Genomic DNA, 27,985 nt, shown 5'->3' with positions numbered 1-27,985 from the left:
CCAATTTGCCTATATGTAGGTTGCAAAAAAGGCATAGCAAAAGGAGCCTTATGCTTCTTATAATGCACAGTCCCAAGGCCATCCCTGAGAATTCCCTATGGAATCATCCTCTGAAATCTATTGGATGCCTACTGCCACACCTAAAATAGATTCCCTTTACTTCTAAACAAATCAATGCCACCTTTATTAACATCTAAATCATATACTCAATAAGTATTAAAGGAATAACTAAAATGTATATTGCACCAACAAAAACTAAAATAAATAGGAGTTTGGAAAATAAGATCTAAGGTTTAAAAATTTTTAAAGAAAATATGCAACATTAATTTGTAATGGCACCTTATGTGGAGTATAATAATTTGATATTCTGCTTAATACAATAATATAGTGGGAATTAGACTATGAAATAGCTCGATTGTAACTGTAACTCTATGTTCTCTTTCACACAGCTACTCCCATAAATACTTGGTCCCTATGCCAAGTGTATGCTGGAATTTAATTTTTAGCCTTGAAAAAGTTTCAGTGCAGAAATTAATTGTTGTTTTATAGAAGCTAATGATAAGAAAGTTTGTAGTGAACAAAATGTATCAAAACAGCGTGGAAAGTTTTTGTAAGGAGGCAAATGAGAAAAAAACTAGAGAAAAGTAAGAGATATTCAGTATCATTGTGATCACTCCAATGCCACCTATTTAAACAAGCTGTTAAAATTTTGGAAAAAGGGTCATGACAGTAACTCTGTCCATATTTTTATGCAAAGCTAAATTATTAAGAAATAGTCATTACTATAAGGAGACTAGATAGACCTGGAAAGCCATCTTGTACAGGTTTCCTGGAAGCACAAGGACATGGTGGGCAGCAAAAGTCAAGAAGGTTTAGAGCAGAGCAGACAGTAGTAAGCAGCCCCACAAAACTCTACAGAGCAGCCAGAACCAGATTAAATTGTACCTGGGATCTGTTTAACAAAATAAATAAGAATTCAATACAACCTAGAAAATGTGAATTTGTGGTTTCCTATGTCTACACACCGCCCATAGCCATCCACTCTCATTAGATACCACCGGCTTAAGATCCAAGCTTCTTGGTAGAACAATTAGGACCATGAAAAAGAGGGCCAGCAGTATCACCTCGTAAATCAGCAGAAAGGCAGGGATACAGCTGTACAAAGCTTACCATCAGATCAACTAAATCATCCAGAGGAAATCTATCAATGAGATCACATCAAGACAGACATCCTACAGATTTGGTGATGTTTCCACAGCAATCTAGAGAAAACATCAATTACAATGGAAGTGCCATATTTTTAACAGAGACTCAAAAATATGGAAAAGGTAGTAAATACAAGGTGCTTTTGTTAGAAAGAATATAAACACGGATTTAGGAAGAACTGAGTTCAAATACTGCCTCAGAAACTTACTAGTTACATGACCCTGGTAAAATCATTTAACTTCTCAGCCTCAGTTTCCCCACCTCTAAAAGCGAGATACCCCTCTCTCACCTCCTTCACAAAGTTGCTGTGAAGATCAAATGAGATGACATGTTATCTTAACATACATTATACAAATCTTAAAGTGCAATATAAAGGCTAGGTATTCTTTCTTTATTACCAACAATATCCAACTCTATCCTGAAGAGATAATACAAAATACAAAAAGCATCATTAAAGGCTCATTTCTAAGGTGTCTCCCATATACATATTAAGAATGTAGAAGATTCTTTAATACATGTCAACACAGAAGTAACTTTTGCTCAGAGAACAAAAAAACAAACAAACCCTTTCCATTGGTTCTAAGGAAGGAGTGTTAGGGCTAGGGAGTGAGGGTTAAGTGACTTGCTCAGAGTCACCTAGTTGCACCCCAACTAATTTTTAATAATCAATTATGAACTGAGGCATAAAACAAGATCTCTATTCACCAAAGATACATATCATTATCATAAAAAGCATTCTGCTCAGAGTGCAGGTATCACTTCCACATTGTGACTTTCCCCATCGAAGTTTTGATATATCATGGGTTGGCATAAGAAATTAAATAGGAAATTTTAGGGAGTTTTGTGGAAGCTGTAGATAACATACAACTGCCAGCAGAAGACAGAAAAAGTTTAGAAACTCATTTTTACTTAACATTGACCTATATACTGCCTATGACCAAATATTAACCCAAATTTTACAATTAAGTATTGCAAACATTCCCACAAAAGAAAAAGAAAAAAAATTGGACTTTTCTGGTATTGGGGAGAAAATATTGTAAATGGATTTTCCAGATGGTAGGTGGCATCATGCCCATAATCTCCCTGATGTGGAAGTGATTCTGATATATACAAGTGAGAAATTCCTCATATGCTAGGGTTTCCCAGAGGTTTCTACACCACCATGGATGTCTACAGATAGATTTCAGGATGTCCAGGAACTTGAATAAAGGAAGAAACACATCTTTTTTTCACTAACTTCTAATTGATATTTAGCATTTTTTTCAATTATGAATTTTAAAAAGATATTGCTCTGAGGAGTGCAGATTTCATCAGACTGTCCAAAGTGGTCCAAAACACACACAAAAAGATTTCTAAGAACGCTTGCAAAGAGGATGTACCCACAGGTGCTTCTGTTTGAAAATGATGTTATGTTGACTGTATTATGCCTAAAATACTACAAGACCCACAATATATTACTAGCAGAACTCTTTGGTGGTGATAAAGAGGAATAAAAATATGGATGTTCATTACTTAAATTTAAAAATCTCTAAAATGTGGAATATGAATATAATGGGAATATGAATGAAGAATAAGGAATGACAAATTTGAAAAAAAAAAACCCTGGGAAGACGTATATAATAGAGGGTGAAATAAGTAGAAACAAGAAAACAAATATAATGATGACATCAATATAAATAAAAATATCACTAAAAGGAAAGTGAAGAGAGAGACCAATTAGGGCCCCAGAGAATAGCTAATGAAACACATCTTCCTCCTCAGGGTAAAGATGCAGGAGTCTACTAGGACAAAATGTTTTACAAACTGTCAGATGCAGTCACTATATGAGACATTTTTCTCAATTGGTTTTTTTTTCTCTTTGTTGCAATAAAGGATTCAATATAGAGTGAAAAGAGAATTTTTCTCTAGAAATGCCTGTAATGTAAAGAAAAAAGCCAATAAAACATAAAAAGACAATAGGATGTCCTTCTTGAGGCTCATATTTAAACAAAAGAGACGGACCTTCTCCACACAAAGCCACATAAGGAAACCCAAGTCAATGAAGAGTGCAGCCTATGGAAGAAGCACTTTAGTGGATATATTCTCCACAGATCAGCAAGGACATTAATGAATTGGGAAGCATTCAGAAGAGGACAACAATGATGGCAAAGAATCTCTAATTCATCATGCAATATACTAATTGAAAGAACTGAAGATAATTTATCCTGAAAATGAGAACATGATGGCTATCTTCTGATATTAGAAAGGCTATTCAACAAAAAGGAAATGAGACTTTTTCAGCTTGCACCCAGAAGGCAGAAGTAGGGGGAAAAAAGTAGAAATTGCCAAGTGGAAAATTAAGATTTGATGTGAAGGAAAAACTTCCCAATAATTAGAGCTATTTAAAAATAAAATGGGATGCCTCAGGTGGAATTCCTTTCACTGGAGATCTTCAAGAAAAGGTTGAATTGCTACTTGCTGAATATGCCATAAAGAGGATTCTTGTTCAGGTATAGGTTGGGCTAGATTGTTTCTGAGAACCTTATTAATTCTGAAATTCTTTACTCTTCTGGACAGGCATGGCAGTGAAGCAATGAGATGGCCCCAGAATCCAGTCAGAAAAAGAGAACAGTCTGAACTGAATTAGGGAAATTACACACATAGACACATAGTATTTTCAAGACTCTTAAGCTGATCTCTAACATACAATACAACTTATATGTATATATATATGTGCATACATATATGTGCGCATATATATTTATATATATTTATATTTTTAAGAGTCATTATAAAGGAGCAGCTAGGTGGCTCAGTCAATTGAGTCAGACCAAGAGATGGGAGTTCCTGGGTTCAAATCTGGCTTCAGACACTTTAAGCTGAGTGACTCTGGGCAAGTCACTTAACCCTGTTTGTTAGCCTTTACTGTTCTTTTGCCTTGGAACCAATACAGTATTGATTCTAAGACAAAAGATGAGAGTTAAAAAAAAGTCATCATCACTCAATGCCAATGCTATGTGGCTATGAATGATGGAAAACTGTGATCTCTGAAGCATCAAAAAGTATGAGTGACCTAATGAGCAGCAGCGACGTGTGACTGGTTTAACTGGCGGTAGCAATGGTTACTTCCATAAAAAAGTAATATAAAAGGGAAAAATGAATTACTATTTACATCTATATTTTAAATGGATAGGCTCTCATTCTACCTAGAGCCTTCAGGCTTGCTGTCATATCCTCTATTCATTGTAATACTTTCTGGTTTGAATTTAACTTAGGCTGATACCCATGCCACTCTTGCTTTTCATGATTCAGCAACAGCATGGAAATTTTTAGAGCAGCTATTTATTTGAAATCTACTTGGATCTTTTTTTTTTGTAAGCCTCATATTATTTGGTTCTGAATGTCACTCTTCTGTGACCTTCACACTGTATTGGAAAAGTTAAAGTGGCAAAAAGATTTATGACTTGATGTCAAGGAGAAGAAGAATTCATAAAACACCTACTATGTAACAATAATTTGCCAATTACTGAGGATAAAAAGAAAGGCAAACACAGATGCTCATCTGAAGAGCTCACAGTCTAATAGGGGATACAATATGGAAATGACTACATCCAAATGAGATATAACAGGACAAACTAAAATAATCCGAAGATGAAAGGAACTAGTCAGGATGGCAGTGGAGGCTTGAAGGAAGCCGGGAGGCTGAGCTGAGGGAAAGCATCTGAGGCATAGGGGACAGCCACTAAAAAATGCACAGAGCCCTAGAAATGGGATGCCCTGGGACTGCAGACAGAAAACGCTGAGAAGAATAAGGTGCGAGAGTGGGAAGGCAGGAAGGGCACAGATTAGGAAAGGCTTTCAGAGCCAAACAGGGGCTTGTCATATTCAATCCTGGAGGTAACAAGGAACCACTGGAGTTTACTGAGGAGGGATGAGGGGATGGAGGTGATAGGGTCACAGACCTTTAAGAAGCTCTCTAGGAGAGCTGAGTGGAGGACCAAAGAGGAAGAAGAGGAGGCAGGAGCCCAAGCAGAAGGCTGTCATAACAGATGAGGTATAAGTGATGAGGAGGAGATGCTCTGAAGGCAGCACCATCAGAACTTGAAGACAGATTCAATCTAGGGAATGAAAGAGAATGAGGGGAAAGGATGACCTCTAGGAGGCAAACCTGGGTGCCTGGACTCACCCCGAGGGTAAAGAAAAATGAGATCAAGTTTGTATCACTTGCAAACAAAGAAAGTCACAAATATCGTCAAGGAACTACACAGCTGGAAAAAAAGCTGGACCTAACATAACATGAACAGATGAATGGTCTGAGTGTTGCACATGTACAATTCACATTTACTCAATAATTCCATCTTACAATTCTTAGTTATTGGTCTCCAGTTATTCTCTTTGAAGGGAACATAGTCTTTATTATTTGTTTAATTTTTAATATTAATTCAAACTTAACAAAACTGCCCTGAAGGAAGTTCTTCCTGCTTTGAGTAACTTTAACAAGAACTTTACCTGTATTAACAATAATAGTTTGTCACCTATTAATAATGGTCAAAAGATATGAACAGTTTTTAGATGAAATCGAAGCCATCCAAGACATATGAAAAAATGCTCCAGATCACTACTTATGTGAGAAATGCAAATGAAAACGGTTCCAATATCATCTCAGTTCTAGAAGGCAGGCTAAAACAAAAGGGCAAAGTGACATGTTAGAGGAGATGTGGAAAAGTGGGAACACTCATACACTGTTGGTGGAATTATAAGCCAATCCAACCATTTTGGAGGGCAATTGGGAATTACGCCCAGAAAGTCACAAAACTATGTATACCCTTACTGTTGGATTTCTTTCCTGTGTAGATCAGGGGAAATGGAAAAGAACATACACATTGTGAAATATTTATGGCAGCTGTCTTAGTCAAAGAGCTAGAAATTCAAGGGATATCCAAATCAACTGGGAAATGTCTGAACAAGTTATGGTATATTGTTCTGTAAGAAATGATGAGCAGGCTAATTTTAGAAAAACTTGGAAAGGCCTACATGAAATAATGAAGATAAGTAGATGTAGGAGAAACAAGAGACTAGTATATACAGCTACAGAATTGGTATTTGAAGAGTAACTTGCTAATGTCCACCCCCAGAAAAAGAACTGATAAACAGAAACACAAAAGACATAATTTATGTACACATTTTTTGTTGGTTGATGCCTTCTATGATGTGGTGAAGAGAGAGATGGGATAAGATGCCTTGAAATTAACTTTTTATAGTATAAAGAATTTTTTTAAAGGATAAATTTTTTTATTCTGCCCTCTTTAATTTTTTCTTTTCTTTTTTTTTCTTCCCAGTCTCTTTTTTTCTGACACCTTTTTGAAGGACTAGTGATTTAAACAATGCATTACTCTGAGTATTTTCACATTTTGTGAGCAATGGTTTTACCTTAATTGTTTAAATATTCTTTTTTTTAAGCTAAGAATCTTGCTTATTAAATATTTCCTTGAAGTAGTTAGCTTTTCATATAAATTTTTCAGTCTCTAAGTTTCCCAAATATCTTTCTCCCATCATTATAAAATTGCTGAATTTGCAGGGTAGATAATTCTGTTTGTAGCCTATGTTATCTTCCAAAATCTCATTTTCCTTTGTCCTCCATGAAAAAAAAAAACATTGAGATCTGAGGTAAATTATTTCTGTTCTTGTAGGAGACTGAAGTATTTTTCTTTAGTGTTGTAGCACTGAAGTTCAACTATATGTGTGTGTGTGTGTGTGTGTGTGTGTGTGTGTGTGTGTACATGTATGCATATGCATTTTAGATACTGGATTCTTCTTAATGGAGTCCTGGGTATTTTACTTAATTCTGAGAAAATTTTTGGATGATTTTCTGAAATATAATATCCAGATCCTTTCCTTCTTTCCCCAATTCTCTGTGACATTAGTAATCCTGTGACTATTTTGTCATGATCTGACTTCCTGTTATTTTGCTTGGGTTGAGGCATATGGATAAAATTTGAATAATTCAATGATGGGGAGGGGTTCCTATTTTCTATCTGTTCCTCATTATCTACCATTCAGTTTTCTACTGGAATAAGTCTGCTACTCGTTGTTTGTTGAATTGTGAGGTTTTTCTATTATACAATTCATACTAATAACAATAACAGAAATATCTTACATTTATGCAACACTTTACATATATTATCTCAGTTAAAGAGAGAAAGAAAGGACTCATCCAGGGATACAAAGCTGGGAGGATTTGTACTCAGGTCCAGTACATCCAGCATAGTACCTCAGTGCCTTCTCATTTTTTCATTATTTACTCATATTCTTTTCCAAAGTTTCAATTTCCACTAGATTAACTTGTGATTTTAAAAAATTCCCTTAAGTTTATTTCCCAAATTGGTCCTTTTTTTAAAAAAAATATATTAAACTGCTCTGTTATTTCATTGAATTGTCCTTTGAGTACATCTTTAGGTTAGTTTATGTAGTTCCTAGTTTCGTTTCCATTGTTTCTGGTATTTTAGGGGATTCAGCTGCTCTGAAGTAGGGGTATCATAACCTTGCATCCATGAAGTTGTTTATATATTGAAATATATATGTATATGTATATATTTCAATATAATTGTCTTCCTTTGAAATCTTATGTATTTTATTTTATGCTTTTAAAATGTGTAATTCTGAGAAAGGGGTCCATGACAAACAAAATATTAAGAACGTTTCATCTATAATCCTTTTAACTGAAACAGAACTTTGCTTTGATCATTTAAAAATATGTAAATGGGTATGAATGCTTTAGCTTTTTCTCTTTTTTGGTGTGTCTATTTGTTATATGAGTTTTTATTTACTTATTTTAAAAATATTCCAACCCCCTCTCTGCCCAGGGAAGTTGTGGTGATATCCATTTGTGTAGAAGAAAGCTGGATCTTTTTAATTTTAAAAAACACCACAAATTCAGTTCAGACTCAATCTGTAAAATACATATACTAAATACTTCATTAACATCCTAATGAATATGATTTATATATTATCCACTTATTTGAATCTAGTTTACATATATTATATGGGAATGTGATTTGGTTCAAAAGGCCTTCACCACCATAAATTCACAAGTTAACTGATTTTAAAATACAATGAATAAATTAATAAGGTGGATTCCAACATGCAGACCTATCATTTACTATGTAGTAAATGATTTGTATCCAGATTACATATGTGCATTATTACATACCCTTATAACTCTGTCAACATGTATTTTTCACAGTCCGCCAAATATAGAATGTGTAGCATATTTGCTTCTACAATAAAGTAATTTGGGATATACGCTTAAATTCATGTCACTTTGTCCTGTCTCTACCCTAATATATAACCTTTAATATAAATAATATATTGATACATATCAATACACCTTGATATTATTTATTATAAATATTAGAACAAATGGTAAGGTATATTTTAGTCACTAAGTATCTTATACTGAAGTCTGTGCTCACGTTGTTTAGAAATATTTCATACATCGAATATAAATGATCTTTCCTTTTAGAGGAATATGTTAAAATGCCACCTTTTCCAACTTTTCCTTTGAGATGGTAATTTCAACCCAAGTAATAGTATAATTCCCTTTTAAATTCCTCTGATTACACCCAAATTTTTAAATATTAATGTCTCACATCCTACCAATACCCACTGCTCCCTCACATTCCCTCAGCTTCAGACTATTCTCCAACTCTCAAGTCTTTCTTTTTTGGTAATCCAATACCCTGGGCCAGTGATCTCTGCCTGGTAAAAGACTTCAAATAACCCCTGAAAGAGGATGAAAGATACTCTCTCTCATACACACAAAAATATGTGTATATGTGTATATATATGTACATATATATAATTATTTCTAATTTTATAAATTAGTTTATATTTATATCATACTAATTAATAGGTACAATATATTAAAATATGTATAATTTATAATTATATGTAATTATATGTATTATATCATAATGTATAAATTATATTTATAAAAATATTAAATTACACATACATTTATATTCTAAATAGTCACATAATTGATATAATAAATACAATTCATAATAATAGGTATAATATACACACACACACACACACACACACACACACAAAACACATGTGTGTGTATATACAATGCAACATTCTGAGTAGAAGTAGTTAATTCTCCATGTATTTACTACTAAAAGTAGTAACCTTCACTGGATTTTTTTGTTTTGTAACCTATTTTCCCGTCATTAATTACATCAATCATATTCTGGTTAACCTAAAAATGACTTTTTTTTTCTTTAAAAAATCAACAATAAACTTCTTCAGGTCGGAGATTTCTTCTTCTGCTTCTCCTGTGGCTTAAGGTGAACCAAGAACTTGGGGCCAGCTGGGTAGCCCAGTGGATAGAGTGCCAGGTCTAGAACCAGCAAGATTTATTTCCCTGGAATTCAAATCTGGACTCAGACGCTTCCTAGCTGTGTGACAAGTGGGCCAGTCACTTAAGCCTGTTTGTCTTAATTCCTCATCTGTAAAATGAGCTGGAGAAGGAAATGGCAAACCACTCCCGTATCTTTGCTGAGAAAACCCCAAACAGAATTAGAGGACACCACCTAACAACTACACAAGTTACCTAGTTGGGATTCAAGAAATACTAGAATTGCTCGAACTAGAACTCACTTTTTTTAATCCTTACATAGATTAGTTAAGAATTCTTAAGTCATATCAAGACATTAAAGATTCACTTTTTAACTAAGACATATTTAGTTGTTTGGAATAACAGACAAGTACTGAACTTGGAGTCAGAAAAACATGGCTTCAAACTCCTATCCATGCTTCCATTGGCAAATCACTAACCTCCTGTCAGTCTATTTTCTTACCTGTAAAATGGGGATACTAGGGCCAGCTGGGTAGCCCAGTGGAAAGGATACTAGGTCTAGAACCAGGAAGATTTATTTCCCTGTAATTCAAATCTGAACTCAGACACTTCCTAGCTGTGTGACCCTGGGCAAGTCACTTGACCCTCAGTGCCTAGCCCTTACCACTCTTCTGTATTGGTTCCAAGGCAGAAGGTAAGGGTTTTAAAAAAAAATAAAATGGGGATACTCTCTGCTATAGCTACTTCTGCAAGGTGATTTACAAACCTTAAGTTCTATATTTACATCATTTATGTCACTATGACCATCATCATCAAATGAGACAGGATTATTAACTCAATCATTCTTTTTTAACTAATAATCTCTATATTTTACAAGTTTTCAGGAGGCCTGTATTAATAAAAGGGGTGAAATTTGGCCTTAAACTTTATCATATCACTATATCACCTTTCTATTTAATTGCAATATTTTAAAATTAGTCCTCTAGAAATCACTTTAAAAGGCTAAATTAATTTTGGGTATTATAAAACAAATTAACATTTTAAAATGCAACATAAAGTGCTTAAGATTGCTACCTCCCCTACCCAATGTCCTCCTGACCTAAAGATTATGCAAATTGAACTACATTTTAATTTTGTTGTTGATTCTTACATGACCTTATAGGCTTTCCAACAAGCAAGAGAAGAACTCTTGCTTACACATCGCCAAATATAATTTAGGCATTTTTGCTATTTTGTAGGGTCAGAGTTCAAATAAATTTCATGATGATGGAATATTTTGTCCCCGAAAGGTCAAAATACAAAATATTTCTACAAATCATTCTATCAAAAACATTTATTAAGCACTTTATATATAGCTACATGCCAGAGATAAAAACAAATTCCTACTCTTAATAAGTATGATTCTTCCAAGCTAATTCTAGTTTACTAAGTACAACAATAAATCAAGGCTTTATGGTCTTGAAATCTTCTGACTTCAAGTAAATTTATAGAGGTTTAACTAGTTGATTTAAAAAAAATCTACTGATCCACTGAGGGCTCTCTCTTCTGTAGTGTCTGGAATGAGACTGTTACTAGGGAGCTAGCATTTAGTCACTTCTGTCTAGATTTATGTCAGGGTCTTTTCTGTTTCTCAGTAGCTAAAAGTTCCTAATTATGTCGATTGAACATTGCCTAGAAACCAAGCTGAACAAAAACCTTTCTTCTCTTCAAATTCCTCCCAAGATCAACCAGATTTCATTTGGTTCATATATTCCACTTTGTCAAAAAAGGAATGCAAGTACAACTCCCCCGAAGCTCTCCCACCCTGTCCTGGCTGAATCATGAATTTCTTCCTAAGTGGGGGAGCTGACAATGAATGGAGTTTTATGTGTGAGTTTATGGAAGCTTTATCAGGTAGTATTATAAAATGCTTCAGAAGCTCAGCAAGTCCCATCTGACAGAGTTCCAAAAGCATAGTTTTTATTTTGGTAACTTAGTTCCAATTGAGTACTGAGATTCTCAAAAAAGGTTTCCTTTGAAAATGCATCATTTGAAAGGCAGTTGAACAAAACCACCTTTACTTTGAAAGGCTATTTATTTCTTTCCACCTCCCAGCAGGATTCTATTATCATATTAGCTATGTCCTGTTCCAATGACATTATCTTTTAATCTCATTCACATACAGATGAGCACTGGGGAAAACTGACAATACTTGAAAAAATGTTTCTCCAGGGAAAAGAACAGAGTAAAATGTACCAGATGATGCTGGTCTACTCTGTAGTGAATATACAATTTCCAATGAAGTCAACTAGAGGCATGAAGTATAAGGACAGATGCGAAAAGTAAGTGAGTTTAAGTAAGAGGTCAATTTGACTTTGAGAAGTGACATTTTTCACTTTTCTTACTGGAAGATTTCCTTGTGTGAAAATCCAGAGAGCACAGTGATAGCAGGACCCGATGCAGTAACAGGATTATTGTGAACATTTAATACATATTCTTCTTTGTTATAATTCACATATTTTGTGATGTTTCTCTTTGTGGAGTAGCAGCTAGAAATTTTTTTTACTTGAGTTTTGAGAGAGGAAATTAGATGAATTTTGTAACCCATCACTCTTAGCCAAATCCTACCCATCCTTCAAGGACCGTGTGGTAAGTCTCCTATTAATGAAAACTTGTTCTGAACCCAGGAATTTGAGATGGTCTTTTTAGTCTGAACTTTCACGGCTTTGATAATGGGTACAAATCAACCTCTTCAATTAACAAGTAATTCAAGTAATTAGCTCATGTCTACTAGGTGCTAGGGATTCAGACAAAAAAAAAAAAAAGAAAGAATTCTTGTTACTTTGATGCTTGTCTCAGATCCAGTTTGAAAAGTCTAATAGGGAATGGGTAAGGTGGAACCAAAACTCAGGGGAAAGACTAAGACGGGATATATAGATCTATGAGTCATCTGCTCAGACATTACCCAAGGGTGTAGAGAGATAAAAGGGACCAAGAGAGAACCTTGGGAAATTCCCAGGGCGAGGAACATTCCGATATAGATGATGATGTAGCAAAGGAATCTGAGGAAGAGTGGTAAGACAGGCAGATAGGTCTCAAATACCCAGAGAGGAAAGTAAGGGGAATCATCCACAGTATTAAATACAAGGATGGAAAGAATGATAACTGAAAAAAAGACTATCCAATGTGGCAATGAAGAGGGACAAGGTGAGAAGCCAGGCTGCAAAAAGGCTAAGAAATATGACTAAGAAAAGATCCAAGGAGAAGCAATGAGTACAGACACTTTTTTTGAGAGGAGACAGAGACAGAGAGAAGAGAGAAGACAGAGACAGAGATGTAATCTCGTGGATAAATTGGAAGGGATGGAACGTTCAATGACATCATGTAGAGGAACTGGCTTTGGCAAGGAAAAGATCCTCTTGACTATAAGAGGCTAGAGGAATGCAGAGAGAGTGAGGAATCCTGTCAAGGGGCTTTGGGATGGAAAAAGAGGGAATCAGGAACTGAAAGCTAATGGGTTCGATTTTCTCAGTGAAATAATAGGCAAGCACCTCAGCTGAGAGGTTGAGAGTAGGGGGAATTGCAAGAAGCTTTCAGAAGTTTTGACAAAGGGGAGTAAAAGGAATGCCTTGCTGCCTGGAGGGTCTGCATCACTTGTGCACTGCATATGCAGCCTAGGAGTAGCTGCACAGGTAGCAGATGATGTGAGTGACCCAAGGCTGGGGTTTGGCAAGGGATGATGGTGACAAAAGGGCAGGAGATCAAAGGATCAGTAGGAGACATTATGGAATAGAACTGATTAATGAAAAGGTTGAGGTTTAAAGGGGAGGAAGGGGCAGATGGAGCAGGGGGAGTCCTCAGCGCCATGGAATGGGAAGGGTGAAAAACGAGTGAACTTCCGAGGAGGGGCAGTTATTGACACTGTTTACAAAGGGAAGGCTGTAGCATCCATGTTTCTGAGAGGGGATGCTACAAGGTGTGGAAGCAGCAGTGGGAGCAAGGAATGTTTGCCTCCCTCTCTGGGGCATTGGAGAAGGTGCATACAGCTGGTGCTAGAGAGAACAGCTAAGCATGCAGGAACCTCTGGAAAAATCCAGGCCTCTGAGCCAAAAGAGGTGAGAGTACAGAAGGAAGAGGGGAAGACTAACAGGTCATTTGTTCATCCTGGAATTCCAGAGGGCGCAGTGGGCAGAGACAGAGAATGATGCAGAAAGGGTATGGTTAAGGAGGGTTGGGGGTGAGAGATTCCAAGAATAGAACTGGAGGGGAATTATTCCAAAGTAGGCAGTGATTAAGTAACACAGGCATAAGGAGAGTAACAAATGGTGGGAGTTCACTAGTCATATACCAAATCAAAATTTATACCAAATTAGTTAATACCAAGTTTTCTTAAAAAAAAAAATACAATGCCCTGACCCCGCCCCCGGGCCCTTCCCCAGTCCTTACCTTCTGTCTTAGGATCAATACTAAGTATCAGTTGCAAGGCAAAAGAGTGGTAGGGATTGGGCAATGGGAATTAAGTGAGTTGCCCAGGGTCACACAGCTAGGAAGTGTCTAAGGGTCAAATTTGAATCCAGGACCACCCATCTCTAGGTTCTGGCTCTCTGTCTTCTGAGCCATCTAGCTGCCCCAATTCCAAATTTTCTAAATTAGCATGATCTGTGGGTTATTTAAGATTCTTATCCTTCTTGCATTCTTTGTCATCAAAATTTGCTAATTCTTGTCTAAAAACTGTTATGAGAGGAAGCCAGTATGGAGCAACTTTGCCGGCTGGGAAATAAAAACCATAATGAAGATGGAAAAAACTTAATCTGTTAAAGCTTCCTACTGACCAAAAACTTAAGAACAAGAAGTAGATACAGTCAGTTTTTCAAGAGGAAGTTCCACCTCTGGTCATTAAACCAATTTTTGGGTAGTTGTATTCCTGTGAATAGAAAATAACATCATGGACAAAGCACCCTCCTGGCCTAAAGAACAACAAAGGCAGGAGGTTAGCAATGACTCCATTCAATGCAGAATCCTAGGGCATGGAGACCAAATAAAGCTTCAGTGCAGTGTAACAAGTTGAGATTTCTTTGGAGCTTCCAGCTCAAACCTATTTCACATGTCAGTGAAGCAAAGAAGGGTAGCAATAGGCCTGGAATCCTCAGTGACAGCATGTCTGCTCCCTCTCATTCCACTTCAGATGGTGTGGATGGGCAATATTTCAATCCTCTGCTGTGTTGTTGGAAATCATAATCCACTTGACTGGCTTATATTTGTCATACTTATTGGAACCATCTCAAATCCAGAGATAATTACTCGACGGCAATGTTTTGCAGACTTGCTAATATTCTATTATCCCAAGAAAGCTGGAGAGAAGAATTGCAATGATGGATTGTGATCTCTAACAAGTCCTAAGAGTCAGGTTGGTAATGGGCTGAAAGGTTGCTCAATAAAGGCCATACTCCAGAAGGAGGCATTTTTATTCTATTATGTACAGTTGTAATGCCAGGACCTACAACAGATAAGATAACACTGAAACCCTGGCTTCTAATGTCTCCCACAACCCGGATGATTTATTTTAGTACAACCTGCCTTCCAAAATTGCCACTTAGGGATGTAAGTAAATCAGTTAATCGACAAGCATTTATTAAGTATCTACTGTGTGCCAAGCCTCTCGTTAGGTGCTGGGGATACAAAGATGAAGAACGAAACAATCTCTGTGTTAAAGGAGTTTACTTTCTCACACAGGAGACAATAAATAAAATATACAGATTAAAATGAAGGGAATAAATACAAAGCAGTTAAATACAATTTAGTTTGGGAGAAAGGACACAGCAAAGGGGTAATATATCAGGAGAGGCTTCATGTAAAAGACAGTGCTTGACTTGCATCTTAAAGGAAGAGGTTAGGAGGGAAAGTATTCCAAGCATGGAGGTCAGCCAGGACAGAGGCAAAAGCTAAGCCTTTGTGAGTGAGGAACAGAGAGAAAGAGCCCATGTAGGTGAATCCCAGCATGGCAGAGTCTGCTTCCTTCTTCTGAAAGCAATGCAATGTGGATTTCAAATGCATCATTCAAATGAAATGCTCTCTCCACAGTTATCGATGACCTCTTTCAAGGCTCAGTCTAATTAATGGGCCTTCCCAGGCTTGATTCCTGCTGTCCTCTCAGCACTACTGAATACTTTGGATCTCCGTCCCTTCTGAGATAAGTCTCTCCTCTCCAGGTTTTTGTGACGCTGCTCTTTCCTAGTCCTGCCTTTGAGTCTCCTTAGCTGAATCTTTAACCACGTCTGGTCACACCCACCAAGGATGGGTTTCACCCAAGGCTCTTTTTCTGGTCCTTTTCTCTTTTCCCTATGTATGATCTTGGTTCCTCTGAGTTCATTTATTCTCCCTCTGCCGATGATTCCAAGATTGATATATCCAATCCTAGTCTTTCAACTTGCTGCCTGAACATCCCAAACTAGATGTCCTATAAGGATCTGAAACACAACCTGTCAAAACTAAATAATCTTTTCTCTAAAACCATCCCTTCTTCCAAACCTTCTTATTACTACTGAGAGTACTACCATCTTCCTAATCAGCCAGGCTTGTTGCCCAAGTGTCATCCTTGACTCCCGACTCTCGCACCACAAATCCCAATCTTGGTTTACCGAGTGTTATTGCTGAAATATTTCCTTATCTTCTGACAAACCTGGTGCAGACCCTCATCATTTCAAACTGGACTCTGGCCATAACTTTTCAGTTGTCTTCCTTCCCTCCAAAGTCTCTCCCTACTCAAATCCATCCGTGACTCAGCTGCCAAAGTGGCTTTATTCCTAAAGGGCAGTTTTGACAATGTCATTTCCATCCTCACTGTTAACTGCCGATAGTTCCCTATTATCTCCTTGCCCCATCTCTGCACTGTAGCACTGGCAGGTCTCCCTACCTGAATGCGCCCCCTCCTTCCCTCCACTTCCTATTTTCTCTGGCTTTCTTCGAGACTCAGATCAAGTCACAACTTCTGCAAGAGGCTTCTTCATCCTGCCTTGGTTGCTAGAGGCATCCCCTCTGAAATTAGCCTCAGTGTCTCCCCGTAGGAATATGGATCATCTGAGGGCAGGGGTTGGATTGGCCTGCCTTTGAATTGTCTATGCTTTTTAGCACAGTGTTTGGTAACTAATAAGTGTGTAACTAGAGCTTTGGTGATGAGATTGCTTATGAGGTAGTTGCCATTCGATGACAGTGTAACTAGGTATTAAGAATTAGACAAGTAGGAAAAAGTAAGATGATCATAGTTTAGGCTTTTTTAAAGGCAATTTTTACTTTTCTGTTGTTTTTTTTTAATGGATGTGGAAAAAGCTAAGCAGCGAAATTTCAATGATTAATGTTTCTGTTATATTGACATCAAAGCTTTACCAAATAGCCTTCCCAAACAATGTAGTCACTCGATATTTATGCTGAACATACATAAGTCCTTTTAACTCCTCTATTATATTATGCAATCTTTTCCAGTCCAGATTGTTTCAGTGTTTGTATTTGTATCTCTAACACCTAACACACAGTAGGCACTTAATTATTAACTCAGATTTCCTCTCTCATCCTAGGCTCTATCTTTCCAAAGACCACTCCTATGTATACAAATACAAACACCACTGTTGTTCCTTTAGATTCCTGGGAAATTAATAGTCAGTTAGCAATATGAATTTCCTAGACATACCGATATTCTTTGTTTTTACTTCACTGTGATTTCTCCTGTTCCATATACGCTGAGAGTCATCAATTATGACAAAGAATTTTTTAAAGAAGAAAAGAATTCATTTGAACTAATCAATACATTAAAAAAAAAACAAAAGATGCTAAATGCAATGCTTCATACTTCTCTCCACAATCCATCTCTGCAAATTTTTAGACATGACCACCGATTGCCAAGAGAAGCAGAGATGCTTTGCCTTCCCTTCAATTACCTTTACAATGTTAAATGTTGAACATTCACACACAGAGGCACCGGTGCTAAGGGGAAAAGCATTAGCATAAATATTGGTTCAGTATAACTTATATTTTTCTTACACTTATGGAACTGAAGAGCTTGCAATCCTCTGCCTGACACAATTTGTAAACATCAGCAGAAAACTAGTTCTACCATCAGCAAACTGCTAGGGCCTCGCTTTGAAATTTAGACACTGTCACCCATCATGCCATGAGCTTTCTGATTAGGAATAACTAACTAGTTTTGATTTTTTTAAATCATTTGATAAAAGTCAAACACTCCAAGCATAGAATGGGCTTAACCTTAGGTTGCTCTGTTGGCCAACATACCTGACAGATATCTGAATATCTTATTTCAACAACTGGAAAAGACAATTCACTCAGAAACAGCCTTGAAAAATCCATTAGTTCAACATTTTTTCCCAGGCCTTTTCAAAACACCCACACCCACCCACACACAGTGTCATAAAGAAGATGTGCCTGTGGGCACTGAGGAGCAGTAGCTAGCAGGAAGGCAATAACTAGTGAGAATCTCATTTTAAAGTTTTATTAAAATTCTTCCTTGTGCCTAACAATCTGATCTCTTTTTGGCTCAGCTTAATTTCTTCTGGGTTGGTGGTCCCCTGGTAAACTGCATGGAAATTGTTAATCAAGGCATCATATCATATATTCCATTTCCTTTCCCACCTAGAACAGCTAATGGTTCAGAGAGCCCTAACCAATGGCACCTACTTTCCACTTCAGCTGGCCAGAACCTCAGCTTGCCAGCTTGGACTACACAATAGGATCAACATCTTGTATTTTTCTCCTCTGATAAATTACTTTAGGGGTGAGAGGGTAAAAAATTGCTTCATTTTGCTGCTGCTCCATTTCATGTTCTTAACTAATATTTTTGTTCCTCTAAGACAAATTAACCACAAAGGACTCAATATTCAATATTTGTCACAAATGATGATGGGGATAGGGAGGCAGTTAGAAGGCTCAGTGGATAGACAGCCAGACCTAAAGATGGGAGATCCTGGGTTCAAATATGACCTCAGACACTTATGTCACTTAACCCCAAATGCCTAGCCTTTACCACCCTTCTGCCTTAGAACTACTACAAAGTATCCATTCTAAGATGGAAAGTAGGGATGTTGTTGGCCCTCTGCTTAAGAGAGGACCTTGATGTCTACGGAAACAACAAAAGAACTAACTGTAAGCAAAGTTCAGATATTGGTCTGTAGCCTCCATTAGTCAACCTAATTCTGCAGAAGCACAAAGAATCATAAAGTTGGAAGAGATTTTTAAAAGGTCACCTAGCCTGCCATACCCCTGCAAAGGAATGCTTCCACTGCTTCCCCTACAAGTGGTTATCTAGAATTTTCTTAAAGACTTCTAGTAATGGACATCACTTTCTAGCCATGGGCAGGCCACCCCACTGTAATTCAGATCTAATTTTTCTTCATGTGAAGTATAAATTTGTGTTTCTGAGCTTCCATTTGTTAATCTTTTGAGGAATTGATCAAGGGGGGAATAAAAAAGTGAATTAAGAATTTTCAAGTAGAAAAAAAAGGTTAAAAAGGATCCAAAATGGCTGAGGAACTGAAATGTGTTGGGAGACTTGAAAGTAGAAAAATGGGATACAGAAGAGACTGAGAAAAGGGACCACAGAGCATCTGAACTGAGGGGAGGAGGAGGTAAGTAGCTCATGATAACCCAAAAGGAGATGAGTAAGACAGAAATAGTGGGTGGGTGTTTTTCTACGTTTTTTTTTCCATCCTCTTATATACTAACATCTATTGAAGAATCTCCCTGATGAGAAGGAGGCACTGAGGCAGTTATTCCTGAACCTGATAATAACAGTGAGGTTGGTCTGTTGTCTTCTGAATTCATGGATCTAGGGGACAACCAAGAACTTCCCAAACCTGATGATCACTACCTATGGCTGGTCCTTCATGTGGTGACAATTTATATTGCCAGAAACTGAAAACTATGAGCCCCAAGGAAGAAAGTAGGTACTGTGTTGTTTTTATTATTATTTCTAGTCAAAGTCAAGGACTTCAAAAAAAAAAAAAGAAAAGCAGATCTCTGACATGAATCGTTGATTAAAGTGATAGTGACCAAGAATGAGATTTGGATTGAATCACTGGGCTCAAAAAATAAGAATGCTATCTTATGGCCAAAGAGGAAATATAACAGACAAGGGTAGGGTAAAAAAAATGCATTTTGCCTGGAGCCTTGTAAGTCAAAAGGCTTTAAGCAGAGAAAAGAGGGATATATGGAGCCTACATATAGCCACCAGGCTAGATACCTAAAGAGTTGTTACAGTGATCAAAGGATAATAGACAAATGACAACTCCAGATAACACTATCCTAAAAAGGATCATAACCTTTGAGCTGAGAGGAACCTTGGAGGTCATCAAATTCAACCCTCTCGTTTTACAGATGAAGAAACTGAGGCAAGTATTAGTTTGGTTTGTTTTCAATGCCTTTTCCAGCACCACAAAGTTAGTAAGATCCAGAGGTGAATTTGGAACCTGACGCCAAACAAGTGATTCTGTCCACTATAACAGCATCACCCGCCACACAATGCTACTGCCTCTGTTGTCCTAAAAAAGAACAGTCAAGGATATATCTTAGTTAGCTAACACAAACACACAAAACATAGATAACAGACAAGGAGAATTAGAAATCTGAATACGAGCAGGCACATCTGAACTCACAGACATCAGGGAGACCCAGTGAGAAGAGACGTATGACTGAAAGGAGTCTGTCTGGGCAAAGGGAGGGCCTTCTTTGAAAGAAAAGTACAAGAGAGGATGAGCGATGGATGGACGGGGAGAGGGGAGTATCATTCTGTTTTAAGAGACAGTCATCTAATCATCCTGGGGAAAAAAAACAGTTGTAGGAAACGCTGTATCTTGAGGAACAATGAAGGGAGAAACAAGAAAATATACTACAGAACAACAGGATAGAAAGAAGGGAAAGATGAGTTTAGAAAACCTAACCAGTCCAATATAGAAATGTGATGCAATAATGGCCAACTCCAATCAACTGGCCATCTCTTAAGGGCATAATGCTAAAGGGAGAGCAACCATTCATTTCTTGTTTTCCCAATAATAGTTTTATCCTTCCAAAAAAAAAAAAAAAAGGTAGCAAAACTGATGAAAAGAATTGCTGTTGGGGACCTGATTCTGACCAGCATCATTAAAAGGATTTTTTTATCAGCAAAGCCATCCTCTAATAGAAAGGACAATGGAATAAGATGTTTTCTTAGTGGTACTGTATGTGATAGGATACGATAGATATAAAAACTTGTGTTTGTCCACAGGATGTTCCCAAGTCCCACGTGCTGCATAGTGGTGGAACCTTGATGGTGGAAGCTGTGTGATGGCCACGCTGCTGTGCCCACATGAGGAGTGCCGTGGCTCCTCTGGCACAAAGGCTATCTGAGCACACGCTGGAGGAGGGCCCTGTCTAAGAAACAGAGCCAGGAAAAGCAACAGGTTTTGTAAATAACCATGGCATCCTGGTCACTTGTAAAAGAAGGTGAACTGCACATCATTCTTGTAGCTACATTTATAAATATTGAGGATAAATGACAGAATTTTAATTTTCGAAAATAAAAGACAATACCAGGTGTGCAACGATAACTAGGTCTATTACCCTATTCCCCCACAGTTTTGCCCTCAAATTCCAACCATGGTATCATGATAATTTTATCTACATTCTAAAGTAAATAATCCAGAATCGTGAACATGGAATACCTCTTTAAGAACCAGCACACATTTGCCAGGTCCAACGGACTGAGGTAGCTCGGCGATCCTTCCTTTGTTCAGGTAGGGGCCTGAGAAACACCGGTGGTTGATGAAAAGCTGAGGACAGCAGTATTTCCCATTGACAGTACCTGAAGGAAAAAGATCAATATGACTCCTGCTAAAGGATCACCATTTTTGTGTATCAGGAAACAAGCAAGGATTCAGGTGAGTTCATTGGGCTGGCAAAGCTCCCTGAAGAAGTGAGTCATCAGATATCCTGACTGATAAGGAATCCAGAGTTAAAAAGAGAACAGTGTCCTAAGGGGGGAGGAGGGGCATAGCTGGCAAGTTTTAGAGAAGACAGGGCAAAAATCAGGCTGCAGACAGCGGTTCTGGTCAAAATCTTGTTGAGTAACTTGGGAAATATCCAGGCCCAGAGTTGTAAGTTTAAGAGACAATGCCTTTCTATAAATACAGTTAGAATTCTTACAGTAAACACAGAGAGAGGAACTTGGAATCAATAGGATCTGAGCTACTATTTATGTGACCCTGGTCACTTCAATTTTCTCAGCCTCAGTTTTCTTCATCTGAAAAATGAAGGTAATAATCAAATTTACCTCATAGTGTTATTCTGATGATCAAATAAAATAATATATTTAAAGTACTTTATAAACCCTTAATACATTATTATAAATGTATGCTGTTGTTATTAAAAGACAAGGGCCAAGTCAGTTAATCTTTGCCGTAAGTGGACAAATAAAAATAAAAAACAAAAATTCTAACTTGAAATGCAGCAAGCTCCTGGAAAAATGCCAATGAGTAAAATTTATTTTCTGGATAATTATAAAGGATAGTATTTTTTGATGTGTGTGTATAGCAGCAAAAGTAATAGCTCATTAGGTGAGTTTATTGCTTGTCTCCTGCAAGCTCTTATAATTTGAGGATAAAATTAAGTTATTAGAAAAAGCTTGCCTGAAAAGAGATTTAAATCAACTCTAAATTCTGGGTAACACTGATGTTTCAGTTGAAATGATTTCTAGTTGGAACTGGAAGTGTTAACAGATTTCATTCAAGAAAGCTTGTTCTCATGAAGACTCAAAGGATGCAAAAGGTAGAAGGAAAAGATGTTATTTTCCTGTATTTAGGAAAATGTGAGTAAAAGAACAATTATAGACTATAAAAAAGTAGCTGACATGGTTATTTAAACCATTCTTTATACTGAATTTTACACAACTGGTAAGATTATTAAGCTGGCTTTTGCATTTACATGAAAATTCTTCAGTAGGATTAACCCTGCCAAGACCTTCATAGAAAAATAATTTTAGAAAGTCTATCCATAAAATTACTCTTTTTTAATACAAAGATAGCTTTAGATAAAGGCATTCTTTCAATGACTTGCAGTTTTAAACTGAGGATCGTACACTTTAAGATGTCTAAGTTTCTAAACCTCAAAGAATTCAAATCTGATTTTTTTTGGGACAGAAATGGTGTTCCTTAATCAAATATTATCTAATACATGCATCGCTATTATTGTTGTAGATTAACAAAGGGTAACCAATATTAGCATTTTCAGAGAATAAAGATTTTTGAAAATCATATTAATTTTTTTTCCAATGGAAAAAACACCTCCCTCCATCTCCAAAACCCATGTAACCTACAGCCAATTTTCAAAGTTGAAAGAGTCATAAAAATGAATTGATCCAATAATTAAAGAATCTATCATACTCAGTAAAAATGTGTACTTTGGTTGACAAAAATTAATACAGCTACTGAGCCGAAGGTAACAGAAGAGCAGAAAGCTGTCGTTTATCCATTGAGGAAATAAGGAAGAAAAACATCCAAGTAATCACGGCAGAGGCAGAACAAGCTGTAAAGAGGAGGGGGACGTTAGGATGCTCCCTGTTGCCCAGGGGATCTAGGAGGCCCGGGCTGCCTTCACTCACCTGTGGTGTCTGGCTGAGGAAAGGAACAAAGATCATGAGGTATTTTCTCAACAGGCACTGTGGACGGCAATCTGTTAATAAAGAAGAGAACGCAAGTCAAACAAGGCTGGCCAGAGAGCTCGAGCTTCCTGACTTCCTCCTAGCCTGATTACTCTGTTTGGAGGGAGTCTCATGGCCCAGAAAGCTCGCTGCTGGCCTTGAGGCCTGAGCAGGCCCAGCTTCCAATCCAGGCCACTTCCTACTTCTATGAGCCGGTCACTTCCCCTGACCATACAATGGGGACCATACCAGGAGCAGCAGACTAACTGAGTCAATGAGGGGACGGAGAGGCCTCTGTAGGCCCCAAAGCCTATCTACAGAAATGCCAACTCTGATTATTCATGTGTGGCAACTCCAGTGAGAGCAAGAAGGGGTGTTTGTGTCTGGGAACTGTGTGAATAATAATTTCTGAAAAGGTAAATTTAGAAGAGTTGCTCACCGTCAATGTTAATCCACAAAAAGCCCTGCAGGAAAAGAAGCCTGTCATCCCCACGCTCTCATTTGCTAGTGTAAGATTTACCACAATAAATTGGAAATTCTGCGTTGCTTCTGATAAGACACTAATTATGTCAAGTCTGTTTTACATTAAGTAAAACATTTATCGATTCGAGTCCAACCATGAGCCACAGATAGTGTCCTTCACGTTGGGCCTGTGAGAACTGTTGAGGAGGGGCCTGCGGTGCGGTGGAGAAAATTTACCTCAGAATTAGGAAGGTCCGCGGTCTAGTCAATCAACTAAAGGTTTATTAAGTGCCAAGATAAATGTTGGGGATTCAAAAAAATAAAAAAGGCAAGAGGCAGCGCCTGCTCTCAATGCACCTACAATCTAATGGGGAGAGACTGTGAGCAAACAAATATATGTAAATCCAGCTATATACCAGCCCAGCGGATGAATAGGAAAAAGAAGGAAAAGCTCTGGAGTTAACAGGGAAAGGCTTCCTGTATTTTCCTTGCCAGGGAGGTCGGGATGTAGATGGGAGAGCCTCCCGGGCCAGGGGGACAACCAGGGAGAATGCTGGGGGTTGAGAGACGGAGCCTCTCATTTGTGGAACAATCCTGTATCTGAGTTACTGGAACAAGGAATATATGTTGGGGATGAAGTATAAGAAGACTGGAAAGGCAGGAGCGGGCTAGGCCATGAAGGCCTCTGAATGCCAAATGGGGCATTTTGTATTTGCCGCTGGGGGCAATAGGGAGCCCCTGGGATTTATTGAGCCTGAAGGAGGTGGCACAAATTGAGTTGCACTTTAGGAAAATCACTTGAGAGGCTGATGGGGGGAAGACTTGAAGCGGGCAGACTCAGCCACGGACTAGGGCAATAATACGAGATTCAGACCCTGCTTCTTAACGACATAGACAGGCTTTCTGACTGCTCAGAACTAGAGGGACGACTCTAAGACTACAAAATGAGAACCATGATAGAGAGAACTTTCTCACTGGGAGTTTCCATGCCAATGAAAGCAAGCATCAAGTTTAAAAAAGAAAGTTCAACGTGTAAAACACGCTGAGAAACCTTGTGGGTCTGTCAAGAATCCGTCCTGAAGAATCACTTCTCTACAGTGAAGATTTAGGGAATGTTTGTTGTTAGGGTTTTCGAGGAAAGACTGTTCATGCTATAAAATCACATAAAATAGAGTATTTCCAAAACAGTTCACTGGTCATTTTAATTATTTTTTTTACATGCTTTTCAGAAGCATTAAGTCTTAACGGTGGGAAAACTATTTAATGTCTCTGTATATCAATTCCCTCCAAAGTAACAAGGGGACCACAAAACTAATCTGCTTTAGAAGACAGAGGAAAAAATAACTAATCAATAATCCTGTAAAAAGCCTATTATGGGGGGCAGCTGGGTAGTTCAGTGGATTGAGAGTCAGGCCTAGAGATGGGAGGTCCTAGGTTCAAATCTGGTCTCAGACACTTCCCAGCTGTGTGACCCTGGGCAAGTCACTTGACCCCCATTGCCCACCCTTACCACTCTTCCACCTACGAGCCAATACACAGAAGTTAAGGGGTTTTTTTTTAAAGCCTATTATGAAATATAATGCTATGAGGTTGCTTTAAAAATGGGACATAAAGACACAGATTGGGTGTATGACTATGTTTCATAGACTTCAACTGCAATTGTTCAATGGTTTACTAGCAACTCCTAGAGACGGTTTTGCTAGCACAGGAAACAGTCCCGTTACCCTCTGGTCCGTAATATATTTTAAACTATCAAGTAAAAGAGAACCATCAAGGCTAGGCTCATTCCAAGCATATCCTTTTAACAATTATCTGTAACCACAAAAAAGTTGAGGGAAATAAAATATGTTAAAGCCACAGAATAGTTCTAGAATAAGATCACAGCTTGTGTGGCTTTAAGCTTTAATAGCTTAAAATGGACAAAACCAAAATATTTCCCGTTAGATTGTAAGTTCCAGGAGGGCAGGGACTGCATTTTGCCTCTTCTCGAATCTCCAGGGCTTCTCATAGTGAGAGAATTTCAATATTGGCTGAAATATTCTTTAAAGCACAGTACGGCTCGCCTCTCCTCCCGCCTTTTGGGGGCCATCTCTATCATTTATTTCATCATCGCTGGGATCTGCATATTACCGGCTTAGGGCAGTAAGAGGTAGCATGACTTGCCCAGAGTCACGGGGCTGAACATTTCAGAGGCAGACCCTGAAATCAAAGGCCAGACTTTTGACCACCATGCCATGTTGTTTGTTGTGCTACCTCTATCAAGAATAATAAAGATCCTCATACCAGATTCTGGAGGCCAAATTTGTTCTGACCCATTGTTGCAAATCAGCTCTGCTGTGTTCTCTTTCAGAAGGGCCATGTGGTACAGTGCTGATGTTTTAAAATAGAGTACATTTTACTTGGAAAAATAAAGGAAACCAGGAGGAAAAGAAACTTTGAAGCCTGATTTGAAATGTAATTACTAAAATAAGGGGCAGCTAGGTAGTCCAGTGGATAGAGCACTTGGCCTAGAGTCAAGAGGATTCACTTCTTAGCTGTTTGAGCCTGTTTGCCTTAGTTTCCTCATCTGTAAAATGAGTTGAAGAAGAAAAAGGCAAATTGCTTCAGTATCTCTTGCCAAGAAAACCCCAAATGGGGTCATGACAAGTTGGATATGACTGAAGGACGATCAACAGCTGTGTTTCTGCCCATACACAGATCTCACAGGCCTCCTGGGAAGGGGAAGGCCTATGAGGACAGGAATTGTGTCTTATCTAAACTTTATGCCTTTCTCTGCATCTATGAGTATATATATACACAAGCCATTTAATATTCATTTAATTGAGTTCTAGGGAAAAAGTCCTCCAACTCTTAGAGGAACAGGACAAGTGTTGCTTTCACCTGTGCATTTTAACAAATTCCATTCAATTGGTGAACACCAACCAGTATACACAAAGCATGGTGCTGGGACTGGGCATGTACAGTTCTGACAGTCCTTGCACCCAAAGAGTTGGAAATAATATTATATATGATCATAACATAACATACAAAATAGTAAATATTATTATGCATTACATATATCATTAGAATAATTATTTTTATATTTTAAAAACATTTTTCAGTATTATTCAGTATTTCTTTAGTCATTTCACAAGTAAAAGGCATAGGGAGATTCCACCAGTCACCTTTTTTGTTTAGTATAATCTGCATATACTTACGTGGCTGAATTGAATAGTTATCAGTTTTATGAACAAAACAAATAAGAAAGACTGAGAATCTTGATTATAGGAACTACTGAAAGCAAGGAGAATACTTGACACTGAGGCTGTGAGACAGATGTTGGTCTTTCTGTCATGGTCAAGTAACTGTTACCGAAGCTCTAACTGAAGCTACATCTCCCTTCTATAATGGAAATTTAAAAGGGCTTTAAAGGATGCTCCTTTGCACTCCAGGTTATCAGAGAGAATGAAGTGGTCCTAAAAGGAGGATGAAGAAGGGCTTTGAGTCTAGAAATAGAAAAAAAAGGAACTCAAAAGGCAGAAGGAAATTCTGATGCCTTTTAGAAGGCGAAAGGTAGAAAGACAGAGGAGAAAAAGATTATGAAGGCACGGGTAAGAAACTAAAGACCTAGGAACAAAGGGAGGGTTCCTCACCCCCAGTTTCTGTTGGCAAGGACATGATGAACGGTGGGTTCAGAAAGTGAACAGATGATGGAGAAGGTGGTATCTGACAAATGGATTTGGATTTCTGGACCATGGCTCAAAATAGGAACAATAGCAAATTGGACAGGGACAAAGGGTTATCTAACAAGGTCTTTTATTTATTATTATTATTTTTTAAATATATCTACCTCATCTTATAAGTCTAATCAAGGGATGAGGATGGGAATTGGAATTTTGTTGATCGGGGGGTGGACAACAACTCTTGGGCTAGGAAACTTCTCCCACTAAGGCAGGTTGGAATCTTCTCCACAATGTCTGGTGTTGTAGAATGATCTAGGGTAGAGAAAACTTAGAGGACTGGCCCAGGGTCCTACAGCCACAGACCGGCAGAGGCAAGAACTGACCCCTGTCTCTCTACCATCATGTTTCTCTAATGAAAAGAGATTTAAATTGAAAAATGGTGAACCCATGATCATTACCCTATGTCCCCATGTTACTCCCTAACATTCACCAACTTTTACTATTTTCCCTGTATTTGTGCCTTCCAGATTTCAGGTTACTGACATCTGACCTGCCATCATACTCTAATGATACTCTGAATTTGTCCTTAATCTAAATAATAAAAGGTAATATTTATGCAGTGGTTACTATGTGCCAGGCACCACACCAATAATATTTTCA

At 37.8% G+C, this 27,985-nt stretch overlaps 1 protein-coding gene across 1 annotated transcript in view; it reads right to left on the bottom strand.

Annotated features, from left to right (window-relative positions):
- SFMBT2 (Scm like with four mbt domains 2) overlaps positions 1–27,985 on the bottom strand; it is a 279,653-nt gene that overhangs the window by 27,742 nt on the left and 223,926 nt on the right. Inside the window, exons 14-15 of the mRNA XM_044679668.1 lie at positions 23,163–23,233; positions 21,229–21,368 (exon numbers count right to left, since the gene is read on the bottom strand). Coding sequence (XP_044535603.1) covers positions 21,229–21,368; positions 23,163–23,233 — 211 coding nt within the window. The remainder of the gene's footprint in view (positions 1–21,228; positions 21,369–23,162; positions 23,234–27,985) is intronic.

The sequence above is a fragment of the Gracilinanus agilis genome, chromosome 5 (genome assembly GCF_016433145.1).
Source record: "Gracilinanus agilis isolate LMUSP501 chromosome 5, AgileGrace, whole genome shotgun sequence".
Taxonomy (NCBI): domain Eukaryota; kingdom Metazoa; phylum Chordata; class Mammalia; order Didelphimorphia; family Didelphidae; genus Gracilinanus; species Gracilinanus agilis.
Note: the sequence above shows the minus strand (reverse complement) of the source record. Positions and strands in the feature narration are given on the sequence as shown.